This window comes from Thecamonas trahens (genome assembly GCF_000142905.1).
Source record: "Thecamonas trahens ATCC 50062 unplaced genomic scaffold supercont1.13, whole genome shotgun sequence".
Lineage (NCBI taxonomy): Eukaryota > Apusomonadida > Apusomonadidae > Thecamonas > Thecamonas trahens.
Window position 1 is genome coordinate 494093 of NW_013657667.1, and position 13028 is coordinate 507120.

The 13028-nt window shown below is 64.4% G+C and overlaps 7 protein-coding genes across 7 annotated transcripts; 2 read left to right on the forward strand and 5 right to left on the reverse strand.

Moving 5' to 3' along the window:
• Window positions 1-56: 56 nt before the first annotated feature.
• On the forward strand, window positions 57-1811 carry AMSG_03628 (NURF complex component; the record flags this gene model as incomplete). The annotated part of the gene is made up of 3 exons (XM_013904516.1): window positions 57-69; window positions 319-428; window positions 567-1811. 3 exons carry the CDS (start codon window positions 57-59, stop codon window positions 1770-1772), a joined length of 1329 nt encoding a protein of 442 aa, XP_013759970.1. The 3' UTR covers window positions 1773-1811.
• A 274-nt stretch (window positions 1812-2085) lies between these two features.
• Window positions 2086-4447, reverse strand: AMSG_11778 (uncharacterized protein; the record flags this gene model as incomplete). The annotated part of the gene is made up of 3 exons (XM_013904557.1): window positions 2086-2114; window positions 2210-2675; window positions 3180-4447. Coding segments are annotated over 3 exons (1763 nt in total), but the record flags the coding sequence as incomplete, so codon positions are not given.
• Window positions 4448-4818: 371 nt separating this feature from the next.
• On the reverse strand, window positions 4819-6739 carry AMSG_11779 (uncharacterized protein; the record flags this gene model as incomplete). Its single annotated transcript, XM_013904558.1, has 2 exons — window positions 6591-6739; window positions 4819-6399 (listed from the first exon to the last, which is right to left on the reverse strand). The coding sequence occupies exons 1-2, from the start codon at window positions 6681-6683 to the stop codon at window positions 4819-4821; spliced, it is 1674 nt and encodes a 557-aa protein (XP_013760012.1). The 5' UTR covers window positions 6684-6739.
• Window positions 6740-6855: 116 nt separating this feature from the next.
• On the reverse strand, window positions 6856-8350 carry AMSG_03630 (uncharacterized protein; the record flags this gene model as incomplete). Its single annotated transcript, XM_013904517.1, has 2 exons — window positions 7975-8350; window positions 6856-7915 (listed from the first exon to the last, which is right to left on the reverse strand). The coding sequence occupies exons 1-2, from the start codon at window positions 8331-8333 to the stop codon at window positions 6856-6858; spliced, it is 1419 nt and encodes a 472-aa protein (XP_013759971.1). The 5' UTR covers window positions 8334-8350.
• A 458-nt stretch (window positions 8351-8808) lies between these two features.
• Window positions 8809-9864, forward strand: AMSG_03631 (serine/threonine protein kinase; the record flags this gene model as incomplete). Its single annotated transcript, XM_013904518.1, has 1 exon — window positions 8809-9864. One exon carries the CDS (start codon window positions 8809-8811, stop codon window positions 9829-9831), a length of 1023 nt encoding a protein of 340 aa, XP_013759972.1. The 3' UTR covers window positions 9832-9864.
• Window positions 9865-9900: 36 nt separating this feature from the next.
• On the reverse strand, window positions 9901-10704 carry AMSG_03632 (uncharacterized protein; the record flags this gene model as incomplete). Its single annotated transcript, XM_013904519.1, has 1 exon — window positions 9901-10704. One exon carries the CDS (start codon window positions 10702-10704, stop codon window positions 9901-9903), a length of 804 nt encoding a protein of 267 aa, XP_013759973.1.
• A 131-nt stretch (window positions 10705-10835) lies between these two features.
• Window positions 10836-12964, reverse strand: AMSG_03633 (paxillin; the record flags this gene model as incomplete). Its single annotated transcript, XM_013904520.1, has 2 exons — window positions 10836-12541; window positions 12946-12964. 2 exons carry the CDS (start codon window positions 12962-12964, stop codon window positions 10950-10952), a joined length of 1611 nt encoding a protein of 536 aa, XP_013759974.1. The 3' UTR covers window positions 10836-10949.
• Window positions 12965-13028: the final 64 nt, after the last annotated feature.

Here is a 13028-nt window from a genome sequence, read left to right on the forward strand (position 1 = left end):
AGTGCCAACTGTTTCCCCCCCCCTACCCACACACACACACACACCAATGTGCGAGTATGAGGAGGCAGGGTGTGTGTGTGTACAGAGACCCATACATTCTCCCTCCCCCCTCCCCTCTCCTCCTCCCCCCCCTTCCCCCCTCCCTCCCCTCCCCCTGTCTCCTCTGCTGTGGTAGTTTCTACATGCTGCGGCAATCGACCCCGACCCCTCCCCCTCCTCTCGTCACCCGTCCTCCCCTCCATCCTATCTCACACATATTCCCCATTCCCCTTACCCCCTCCCCCCCCTCCTTCTTTCTTGGTTATGGTGGTGGTGTAGACATTGCGGCTAACCCGGTTCCGGGCTCGGTGGAGACTGGCCCGTCTGGTCCCGAGGACGAGGAGTACCGCATGGAGATGGAGGAGAAGATCATCAACGATGAGTACAAGGTATGGACGAGGATGAGGACGGGGTAGGGGGAGGGGGTGGGGGGGGGGGTGGGGATGGAATGGCTGGGGAGGGCTGGTGAGGGGACTCATGATCGGCGAACCTGGGGTGGGGGGCTGTGGGGCTGGCGCTGTGTACAGATCTGGAAGAAGAACACGCCGTTCCTGTACGACTGCTGCCTGACGACAGCGCTCGAGTGGCCGTCGCTGACGGCGCAGTGGTTCCCGGATAAGGCCGTTGCGTCGGGTGCGGATCATTCGACACAGCGGCTGCTGATGGGAACGCACACGTACGGCGGAGCGCCCAACTACCTGCTCATTGCCGAAGTCGCGCTGCCGACTGACTCTGCCGAGGTGGAGGCGTCCAAGTACGAAGAGGGCGGCGAGGTCGGCGGGTTTGGGGCCGGACAGGCGCGAGTCTCGATTGTGCACCGGATCAACCACGACGGCGAGGTGAACCGGGCGCGGTACATGCCGCAGAACGCGTTCCTGGTGGCGACCAAGACGACGGCTGGCGAGGTGCACATCTTTGACACGACCAAGCACCCGTCGACGCCGGACCCGTCGGGAGTGTCTGTGCCGGAGCTGCGGTTGACGGGCCACCAGAAGGAGGGCTACGGGCTGTCGTGGAACACCTTTTACCAGGGCCACCTCATCTCGGGTGCGTACGATTCGCTCATTTGCCTATGGGACCTCGAGGGCGCGCTCGAGTCGTCGAACATGCTCCAGCCGACGCGGACGTACTCGGGCCACACGTCGGTGGTGGAGGACGTGGCGTGGCACACCTCGCACGAGTGTGTGTTTGGCTCTGTCGGCGACGACAAGAAGCTCAACCTGTGGGACACGCGCGAGGCCGAGACGTCCAAGCCGTTCCAATCGATCCAGGCACACGACGCCGAGGTCAACGCCATTGCCTTCAACCCGTTCTCGGCCTTTATCCTCGCCACCGGCTCGGCTGACAAGACCGTCGCGCTGTGGGACATGCGCAACCTCTCGCAGAAGCTGCACTCGCTCGAGGCGCACACCGACGAGGTCATCTCGGCCTCGTTCTCGCCGCACAATGAGACCATCCTTGCCACCTCGTCGGCCGACCGTCGCTCGCTTGTCTGGGACCTCTCGCGCATCGGCCAGGAGCAGACGGCCGAGGACGCCGAGGACGGCCCGCCCGAGCTGCTCTTTGTCCACGGCGGGCACACCGCCAAAATCTCCGACTTTTCGTGGAACCTTAACGAGCCGTGGCTCGCGGCCTCGGTCGCCGAGGACAACGTGCTGCAGGTCTGGTCCATGGCCGAGAACATTTACAACGACGTCGAGCCCGCTGACGTGCCGCCCGAGAGCCTCGAGTAAACTCCTCGGCTAGTCCATGGTAAAGCTGACGATGACCAGGCCGACGAGCGGGAGTGTGAAGACGCCCACCAGAGCGAGCAGGATGGTGAGCACAATCTTGATGCGGTAGCGGTAGCCGTCGAGTGAGGCCCACTCGAGGTAGATGGCGTCGTCGATGGAGGTTTCCATCGAGTACGCCGAGGAAAAGGCCGGGAGCGAGACGGCGTGCGCCGCAGCCTTGCGGCACTCGGCGAGGAAGGTCTTGGAGGTGACCCGGACGGCGGTGTGGACGTTGGGGTCGTACCAGGTCTCGTCGTGCCGGCCACGGGTGACATCAGTGCGCGGGAAGCGGCGGCAGCCGGTCTGCGACGGGCAAGCGCAGGCAAAGATGGCCACTGCCGAGCCGCCCGGGGCGGTGATGGGCGTTACCTTGGCATTGGTGGACGTGTTGGAGGTACCAACGACCTCTGTTCGAATCGCCGCGCCGCCTACGCCGAAATCAAAGTACGTTCGCGACGCCAGATCCGCCAGAGCCGACGAGTTTGCCGCAGCAGGGACTGGTGCCGCATAGTTGTTTGCCGACACGTCCATGGCGCCGAGCAAGGAGAGGTAGACGGCGGCGGCGATGGCAAGCGAGCCGATGAGTACGACAGCAGGAAGGCCGACACAGCCGAGCGAGTAACGTACCGCCTCATCGGTGCTCTCGAGCTTCTTCAGCTCTGGTCGGTGGCGGTACCAGCCGAGGCAGATGGCCACAAAGACGACCGAGACGAGGACGAGGAGCGAGAGGCCAAAAGCGAGAGCAAACGCCGGCTTGCCGACAGCGTAGGAGAGAAGAAGGGTAAAGCCCGATGTGATGAGAATGGTCAAAGTGATGGAGACCAGAGCCACCGAGCAAGGATCACTCGATCCACAGCATGAGATCTGTTCGTTCGATGTCATCCACGCAGGTGGTGGCGGCGGCGGCGGAGACAATGGCTCATCGGCGCTGTCCTGGCTGCTCGAGCCAGTCGTCGTCCTCTCGCTTGTCATGGACGACATGCTGGCGGACACACTCTCACTTGATGACATGATGTAGTGTGCTTGTGTGTGGTTGCGTGGGAGGAGGAGGGGGAGGGGGCGGTTGCGAGTGGCGTGTGTCGTGTTGCGTGGGTTTGGTCGGAGCTCGGGGGTTTTGCCAGGTGGGTGTTGCGCGGAGGTGGGGGGGGGGGGGGGGGGGGGGGGGGGCGTGGATGCTAGGGATCGGAATGTGGATTGGTGTAGGGATGCAGGACGCGGAGCTTGGGGCGGTAGTGGCGGCGATGGTGTTCAGAGATCAGGGATCAGGGTAGTGGAGACGGCAAGGAATAGGGGTAGGGCACGGGATGGGGATCGCAATATCGGCGGCGGCGGAATCGGCGCGATGGGCGCTTTACTTTCGCGCGATACCACCTTGTGGGCAAGGTTGACAAGAGCCTCACGGGCCGGTGAGTCAGGGAGGTTGCAGATGGCGGCGATGGCGTGCGAGGCGTGGTCGAGGGCAAGTGACTTGGTCTGCTCGAGGCCGTTGCTCTTCCAGACCAGCTCGCGGGCACGATAGGCGTCGCCTTCACCCTCGAACGAGCGCTCCATGAGCTCGTTGAGCTCGGGATAGGTGTGGGCGGCAAAGAGGACTGGGGCGGTGGCGAGGCCAAGCTTGAGATCGGCCGACGACGGCTTGCCCAGCGTCGAGTCGTTGCCAACAAAGTCGAGGTAGTCGTCGATGAGCTGGAAGGCGAGGCCGAGGTGGCGACCGTACTCAAAGGCGTGGCTCGCGGGCTCGCCGCGATGCCCGCCGAGGATGGCCGCGGCCTGTGACGAGTACGCAATGAGCGATGCGGTCTTCATGAACGTCTTCTGCATGTAGTTGTCAAAGTTGACCTCGGCCCGCGACGCGTTGTTGCGCGGCGGAGCGAGCTGCATGAACTCGCCCTCGACCAAGTTGGCGATGACTGTCGAGAGAAGCTCAATGACCTCGACGTTGCGGAGGCGTGCAAGTGCGAGCGAGGCGCGGGCGAGCAAAAAGTCGCCGCCAAGCACTGCCATCTTGTTGCCAAACACCCGGTTGACTGAGACAACCGCGCGGCGGGTGTCGGCGACGTCGATGACATCGTCGTGGACCAGCGACGCGGTGTGGATCATCTCGGTGATTTCGGCGAGCCGGCGCTGCTCCGGCAGGACGTATGCGTCGTCATCCGGCTCGGCGCCGTCGGCGGGCGGGAGCCGACGGGCTGCGTTGCCGGCGTCGGGCGCGTCGAGCGCCGCGTACGCCCGCGACATCAGCAGCACAATTGTGGGGCGGACCTTCTTGCCCTCGAGATCAAAGTAGTACTGCGCCACCTTGTGCAGGACGGGATGGTTGCTCTCGATCAGCTTCTTGATGTTTGAGGTGAGGAACTTGAGCTCGGGCCCGACAAGGCTGGTCGGATCCAAGCTCGACAGCCTTGCCGCAGCCTCCAGCTCGCGCGCCACATCTGGCGCCAGCCCGGACGAGTCGACCATCGACGACGACGATGATGCCGACGACGCCGCTCCGCCAGCCAGCATCGATGCCGTCAGTGAGGCCGACTTGATGGTGAGATTGGCGGCATGAGCGACTTCGCCCAGAACGTCCCGGATGACGGCAGCCGGGCCCTTGAGGCCACCCATCCGCGAACTCTTGCTTCCGTTGTCATCCGCTGACGATGCCATTCCCCGTGAACTCACTCCTCCAAACTTGCCGAACGTGCGCGTCATCGCTGACCTTCTGCCGGCTGTCACTGCTGCTGCTGCTGCTGCTGCCGCTGCCGCAGCCGACGCTTCAGCCGGTGCTGCCACCACTGCCCACCTCAGCATGATGGCTGGTTGATGGTGTGGAGGGGGATGGGGATTGCTTCACTCTCTGCTGTACTCAAACCGCTTGTGTCCACCGAGTCGTCTTGTCACAACTGGGTCGAGGGCGTTGAGTGTGGGCGGTGGTGGCGGGGTGTGAGCGGTGAGGGGGTGGGGCTGTGAGGCGGGCTGTTCTTCTTTGGTGGATGGGCTTCGACGGACGGCTGCGAGCAGCGCGTCACGGCAGGTTGGGATGTCGGCATACGAGTTTTGAGGGAGCAAGGACAGGCGGCAAGTTCATTGGGCAGCAGCATCCGGCCGGCGATCCATTACGAACGGCGCGGGCTCTTGGAGCGGCGGGAGGAGCGGCGCGGGCCGGCGGCTCGGGCGAGGCCGGGATGGCCGGGATGGGCTGGTTGAGGGCAAGGAGCGGCGGGAGCGAGGTGAGGGCGTTGGTAACAATGTCGGCGATGGTGGCAAGGGCGGCGGCGAGGTCGTCGACGTCCATGGCGGCGGAGACCGAGATGGTGAGTGCCGGCTGCGGGGTAAAGTACTCCTCCGAGTAGTTGAAGCGGGTGGCGGCGATGAGGATGCCGGCGTCGAGGGCGGCGGCAGCGACGGCAGACCAGACGTCCTCCTGGGCATTGCGGCCGTCATCCGAGGCCGTGGCCGAGTCAGGGACGTCAAGGACGAGGTGGAGGAACGGGACGCGGTGCGAGCCGAGGGCGACGGTGCCCGGCAGCGAGCGGAGGCGCGACGAGTGAAGGACCGAGACACGGTCGGCGAGGGCGTCGAGGAACGGGGCCGGCGAGTCGGCGACGAGGTCGAGGGCGGTGTTGGCGGCCGACGAGAGCATGGGCGGCGCCGAGGCCGAGAAGCAGTAGCCCGAGCCGGAGAGGCGCTGGTGGTCGACAACGACCGACGAGCCGGCACAGATGCCACCGACGGCGGCAAACGAGTTGGAGAGCGAGGCGGTGAGGAAGAGGAGCTCGTCGATGTCCACGCCAAAGTGCTCGGTCACGCCCTTGCCCGAGGCGCCGAGAACGCCGAGCGAGTGCGACTCCTCGACAACGAGGCGGAAACGGAACTTGTTCTTGAGCTCGACAATGCGCGGCAGGTCGCAGATGGTACCGGTGTTGGCGAACACGCCCTCGGTGACCACAAACCGCCGGTTGAGCTTGCCGCCACGCTCGTCAGCAGCGGCCACGTACTCGGAGAGCACTCGCTCGAGATCGTCCATGTCATTGTGCTCGTACCACAGGATCTTGGATCGCGAGAGGCGGAGGCCGGTCTGGACCGGGAACGACACGGCCTTGTCGGCCACAATGACGTCGCCGCGCTTGGCAAAGGCCGGGATGGCAGAGGCGATGGTGGAGAAACCGTACGAGTAGAGGATCGACTCCTCAACGCCGAGCCAGCGCGCAAAGGCCTCCTCAAGGTGAACGTGCGGGTTGACCGAGCCGTAGAAGCCACGCGGGCCACACGAGCCACAGCCATACTCCTTGAGGGTAAGGAGGGCAGCCTGGATGCAATCCCTGTTGCCCGAGAGACCGAGATAGTTCCCCGAGCCAAGGTTGAGCACACCGTCCTTGCCCTCGATGGTGACATGAACACCACCAGGCTCAACACGATCGATGACAGGACCCATCTCCATAGCCTTCTGACGATCGTCCAGCACAGGCACCAGCGGCTCAGGCGTCCACTCTTCCACCAGTTCATCGATTTCCGTCCTGCTCAGCTTGGTCGGCTTGCTACTGGGCCGGAACGACGATCCGAGCATGAGGTACACCACCCAGAGTGCCAGTGCTGCTTCCACAGCCTATATACGCAGTGTATGTTCATGAGTGGAGGTGCATGGATTGGGTAGGATGGGTGTGGGGAGGGGGGGGGTCGGCGGGGTGGTGGCGGTGGTGGTGGTGGTGGGATGCGGCGCCAAATGCCACGTCGACGAGGTGTGGAGGGGGGGGGGGGGGGGGGGGGAGGGGCAGGGGAGAGGGAGAGGGGACATACCACATGGTAGGGGTCATTCTGGTACATGTACACAGTAAACTCGATGGCGACGTTGTACAGGTGCTGCGCGAGGTGAATGGCGTCGTCAATCATGGTGGTTGGTGGGAGGGAATGGGGGGAGGGGGAGGTGGTTGGTTGGTGGCGGTGGCGTGAAGTGTGGTTGGCGCGGGTGGTGGATGGCATCAGCAGAGGAAAGTGAGACGGGCACGGTCACCGTGCAACCGGGGTGCAGCAGTTGGCAGGCGATGGGGAATTGCCAGGCGGTTTACTCGGGTGCGGCCACGGTTGCGGCGTTACGATGGAGGCCGGCCTCGCGAAAGGCAGCAATGACCGAGTTCCAGTCCTCCGAGGCGGATGTCCAGCCGCGGCCTGGGGAGAGGACCATGTACACGGTGCCGGGGATGTTGAGGCGCTTGTCAACGATGGTGATGGCGCAGCGGGCGCCCGAGACGACGACGTCCTGCGGCGGGAAGACCATTTCGGCCAAGGCCGGGATGCCGAGGGCATGCAGGGTCTGGAACAGATACTTTGTGTTCTGGCCCGAGGCCTTGTAGCGGTAAAAGGTGGCCTTGTCGTCCTCCTCCAACGCGCGGCGCCAGATGCGGTAGCACTCGACGGGGTCGTCCGGAAAGGCCGGGACGTGGCATACGCCCGACAGGGCCTCGCGCCACGCCTCGAGCTCGGAGCGGTCCTTCGAGTACATGAGATAGGTGCGTTCGGGCGTGCCGACCTCGACGCAAGTCTCCTTCCGCTCCTCGGTGTTGAGCTCGACGTACATGATATCCGAAACGAGGATAGTGCCCTTGAGCTTGCTTGCGCCCGAGTCGGCAAAGTACCGTAGCGTCCGTGAGTTGAGCACAAACCACCGCTTGCGCCAGTTCTTCCACTTGGCGCCCTTCTTGATCAGCTGGCCCTCGCGGATGACCTCGAGGCCCGAGCCGTCGCCGCCATTGTCTGCTGTGGCCACTGCAGCCGGCGCCGACGCCGACGCCGACGCCGACGCCTCGCCGTCATCATCTTCATCATCGTCCGACTCGGAGCCGTTTGCAGCTGCGGCACCCTGTGGTGCATCTGCGTCGGGCGAGTCTCCTACCTCGACTTCAGCAGTGGCCTTGGTAGAGGGATCGGCCTCAGCGTCAGCCGAAATCTCATCATCAGCCTGGTTTCCAGCAATGTGTTCGGCATCTGGGTCGGCCTCGGCCCCTGTTTCGGCCTCTGTTCCGGCCTCTGTTACGGCCTCTGCTTCCGGTTCCACCTCGGACTCTGCCACTGCCACCTCCGCCTCATCCTCGACCTCGACCTCAGCCTCAGCCTCGACCTCGGCCCTGTTTCGGCCTCTGTTCCGGCCTCTTTCTCGGCCTCTGCTTCCGGTTCCACCTCGGACTCTGCCACTGCCACCTCAGCCTCAGCCTCGACCTCGGCCTCAGCCTCGACCTCGGCCTCAGCCTCAGCCTCGGCCTCAGCCTCGACCTCGGCCTCGGCCTCGGCCTCGACTTCAGCCTCAGCCTCGACTTCAGCCTCAGCCTCGACTTCAGCCTCAGCCTCGACTTCAGCCTCAGCCTCGACTTCAGCCTCAGCCTCAGCCTCGGCCTCAGCCTCGCTCTCCATGTCCTCGACAAGCTGGCCAACGACCTCGTCCAGGGCATCCCACTCGGCCTCGTCGGAGCCGGCCTGGGGCACCTGTGTGGAGAGTCCAGCAGGTTCGGTGCCCCTGCCAGGCCCGCTCTCCTCGCACGAGCTCATGCTGTGGCCCTTGGCGCGCGTCGAGTGTGCCACGCCGCGTGACCCGTCGACGACGGCGAGCGCCGTGTTCGCCAGGCATGCGGGCGCTGATTTTTTTTCAGTTGGCACTCGGAATGGATTTCAGATGTCATTGCTAGTGGGGTAAGTGGGGAAAGGCATGCACCGATCACAGCCCATAAGGAAGCGACCGGTGTCTGCTTTGCTTTTCAACATGTGCACAGAAGAGATGGTGGTGCACGGAGGGCAGGAGGGTCGTAATAGGAGCAAAAAGAAAAATTGGAAAGTGAACGTCGCAGGTAATTTCGATGTAAAAGTCAGATAAAAGAGCGAAACGTCCGAAGCCAATCGATTACTTCTGTCATGTGTTGATGGATATGAATGTCACAGTCTACTCCGGGAATCGAACTTGACCTCTCACCAGCACCTGCACCTGCGCGCCGGGAATACGGTCGTCTTGCACTCGTCGCAGCGCCCCATGACATCAGAGACGCCCCCGTGGACAGAGTTTGCCACTGGCGAGGTGGTTGTCGAGGACGACACTTCCAGAGCGTTTTCTATCTTCCCAGCAACGCTCCGGTCGACGGGGGAGGCGGTGGCTGCGACAGGTTGGCTCGAGGCCGACGACGACGATCTAGCTGTCCTCATCCACCAGGTTCAGGCGTACGGTGTCGTGCATGGCATCTTGAGTGGCATCGGCTTGGTTCGCAACAGCGCTGGTCTTGTGCGGATTGTGCTTGAAGCGCCTGCGGGTGGATGGCTGGCGGATCGCATGCGGCGGCGGCGGGGTGGCAGTGACGGCGCGGGCGATGATGCGGCACCGGTGCGGAGCGAAACGCAGATCATTGGGGACTCGAGCGACTCGAGCGATGATGATGGCTATGGGTTTGCACCGCTGCTGATCGGGGACGCCGCGTGGGTGGTGCGCGAGGTGGCAGGGACGCTGAAGATGATGCTCGAGGCCGACCAGGCTGTGCCAGGCATCTCAATGGAGATGATCGGGTTCTCGGCTGATGGCGAGGTGAGGCTGCAGAACCCGGGTGCAATGTTGGCGACTCGAAAGTGGTATGCTGGCGGAAGCAGCAGTATGATGCTCTCTGACACTGGGCTGCTCCCACACTATCTATGCCCTGAGACGCTCACCATGACGAGCATTGCGCCACCCGAACAAGCGCCGTGGAGCCTCGGGATCCTAGTGTACGAGCTATTGGTCGGCGAGCCACCCATGGCTGACACACACTTAATGCGTGCTCTGTTTGTCATTCCGTCGCGAGGGCTGGATCTCGGTGCGGTGGACATCGCAGCCGAAGCCCTGGATCTTGTGGGCGCAGTCTGCGCACTGGAGCGCGAAGCGCGGCTGGGCGTGTCGGGTAGAACCATCGCGCTTGATGACGTGCTTGCACATCCGTTCTTTGGAGCAGCATCAGCAGGCCTTGGCAGTCCTGGTGATGCAGAGTGGGTGCCGAAGGACGAAGAGCCGTCGCCGCTGGACGATATGTAGGGCTTGGTTGCCGCTGGACGATCTGTAGGGCTTGGTCGCCGCTAAACGATCTGTAGGGCTTGGACGTATTTACGATCCGCCGGGCAGCATGAGGAGGAGGACGACCGGGAGGATGTAGTACCAGTAGCGGAGGAACCACGGACGGTTATCAACCGAAGCCTCGGCTTCGGCGGCGGCCTGCAGCTCCTGGACGGAGGGAACGGCGGCGTGTGTGGCGAGCTTGCCCGAGTCAAAGACGACCTCCGACTTGAGCGAGATGGCCTTGGCGAGGCGGACCTTGCCGGGCTCACACACCGGGTTCCGCAAAATGTACGACAGTGCGACAACGTCTCCATCGTCGTCCAGGTGAACCGCGAGCCGCTCGCGGAAGCGTGAGCTTGCCAGCGAGCAGGCCGGGATGGCAACCATGGCCTTGCCGACCCGGACCAGATAGCGAGCATCAGCCTTGACGAGGGCGTTAAAGGCGATCACATCGTGGTCGGTCAGCTCGACGACGTCCTTGCTGACGCGACCGGCAGCACGACGAGTTCCGTGGGAGATGATCTGCCTCGGTTTCCAGCTCTTTCCGCCGTCGTACGAGACCTCGACCACCAGCTCAGCACTCGAGGCGCCGGCCTTTCCGGCGGCTGAGCTTCCAGCAGTGCCCGGAGCACTCTTCCGAGCATTCTGGCCAGCCTTTGCCGCCCGCGGCGCGCGCTTGGCCTGGACCTTGGGCTTGGCGGGAGAGGGAGCGGAGGTCGGAGAGGGGGGGGACGGCTTGCCTGACGGAGGCCGCTTCTTGGCCTTGCCCACCAGGTCAAAGGCCGTGGTCGAGGTGATGGCAAGGAGGAGGAGGACGACAAGGCACCCGGTGACGAGGTGCGTGGTGCGCATAGCTCGCAGAGGAACACGTGTGTGGGGGTGTGGGGTGGGGGTGTGGGGTGGAGGGGCGTGAGAGAGGTGAGAGGAGGTGGACGGAGAGGGCTTGGCGGAGCGAGTGGGTGGGATCATGGCAGGGGGTGAGGGACATACTGATGGAGAGTTTCGTGGCTTGTGCGATCGAGACGGAGGCTGTAGCCCGGGAAAGTGCGGGCGATGGCAGAGGGAAGAAGGTTGGAGCACGCGGGATGAGGGCTTGATCAGCCAAAGAGCTTGATGGAGCACGGGGTGCAGTAAGGCTTCTCGTTGTGAGCCTTGAAAGTCTGCGAGCCGCCCGAGCCGAGGTTCTTCATGCAGAACGCGCAGACAAAGTGCTCCGGGTGGAAGCGTTTGCCGATGGCGGTGAGCGAGCGGCCGACGATGGGCTTTTGGCAGGCAGCGCAAAGCGAGCCGTTCTTGGCGTGGTAGCAGATCTCGCAGTACGGCAGCGACTCGACCTCAAAGAACGAGCCGCCCTCAAAACCCTTGGTGCAGCCGGTGCAGACAAAGCAGTCAGGGTGCCACTGCTGACCGAGGGCGGTGAGGCAGTCGCCGAGGATGGGGTTGCCGCACTTGGGCGAGGCGCACTTTGAGGCAAAGAGGCCAAAGTAGTCTTCCTCGCAGTAGGGGCGGCCGCCGTGCTCGTAGAAGCCGGCCTGCCCGCCGTCGGGCCCGCCAAATCCGCGGCCACAGTGCGCACAGAAGAAGTGGTCCTCGTGCCAGGTCTTGCCCAGCGCGTTGATGCACTTGTCCAGAATGGGTCCGTTGCAGTAGGCGCAGCGTGGCGAGAAGAGCTCGTGGAAGTGCCGCTCGCAGTACGGCTTGTTGTCGCGCTCAAAGAACGAGGTAGAGCCGAGCGGGACCTTGCACGAGAAGCAGGCAAAGTGCTCGGCGTGCCAGACTTGCCCGAGCGCGGTGACAACCTGCCCAATGATCGGCTTCATGCACCCGGCGCACGTGCCGCGGTAGTCTGAGCTGACGCCCATCCGGTCCATGTCCGACGTCAGGTTGGAGAGGATGTTGTCCAGGTTCTTGCCGCCGGCCGGCGCCGCCTGTGCGGGCGCGGCGCCCGACAGTGCGCGCATGACCGCGTCGAGATCCGACGCGCCCGCAAGGTTCGGGTCGACCATCGGCTGCGCCTGGCTGCTCGGCGGCGGAGCCGCACCGCCGCCGGCCGCCGGCTGGGCGCCGCCGAGGTCGGCCATGAGCGAGTCAAGGTCTGACATGCCTGACGCCGGCGCCGCTGAAGGCGCAGGCTGAGCAGCAGGCGCCGGCTGGGCGCCACCGAGGTCGGCCATGAGCGAGTCGAGATCGTCAAGCCCACCGGTGCTTGCGGGCTGGGCCGCAGGCGCCGCCGCAGGCTGAGCAGCAGGCGCCGGCTGGGCGCCACCGAGGTCGGCCATGAGCGAGTCGAGATCGTCAAGCCCACCGGTGCTTGCGGGCTGGGCCGCAGGCGCCGCCGCAGGCTGAGCAGCAGGCGCCGGCTGGGCGCCACCGAGGTCGGCCATGAGCGAGTCGAGATCGTCGAGCCCACCGCCGCTGCTGGCGGGCTGGGCCGCAGGCGCCGCCGCAGGCTGAGCAGCAGGCGCCGGCTGGGCGCCACCGAGGTCGGCCATGAGCGAGTCGAGATCGTCGAGCCCACCGCCGCTGCTTGCAGGCTGGGCCGCCGGAGCAGGAGCGCCACCGCCGCCACCACCGCCGAGGTCGGCCATGAGGGCATCGAGATCGTCGAGGCCGCCATCAGCAGCAGGCGCAGGCGCAGCAGCAGGCGCAGGTGCAGGTGCACCACCACCAAGGTCGGCAAGGAGCGAATCTGAAAGCAGGCGGATGTTATGGGTGAGGAGGAGTGGGAAGGACGGAGCAAGGAAGGTCGCCGAGTGGCCAACACCAATTCAGGGGAATCACCCCATGAGAGCAGCCGGGGAGCATGTGTGGGGCTAACGAGGCATTATAGCCACGTCAGTCACATTCAAGAACATGCCGGCATAGATGGGATCATGTACAGTGTACAGAGGTGGATGGGGGGGGGGGAGGTGTGGGACGGGGAACGCAAGGGGGTAGGGGGGGTTGGGAAGGGGTGGGCGGTTGGCGGCAAAAAAAGGGCTTCAGGTGACGCCAAGCGACAGCACGCGCTGCACGGCCAAGGGAAAGGGGTGTGTGTGTGTGGGGGAGGGGGGAGGAGGGAGTGGGTGACACGAGTATGAGGGAGGAGCGTACCCAGGTCGTCAACAGACATGTTCGACCGAGTTGGAGAGAAGGAATTGATGTGGTGTGTCTGTCAGGAGGGAGTGGAGGGGGGT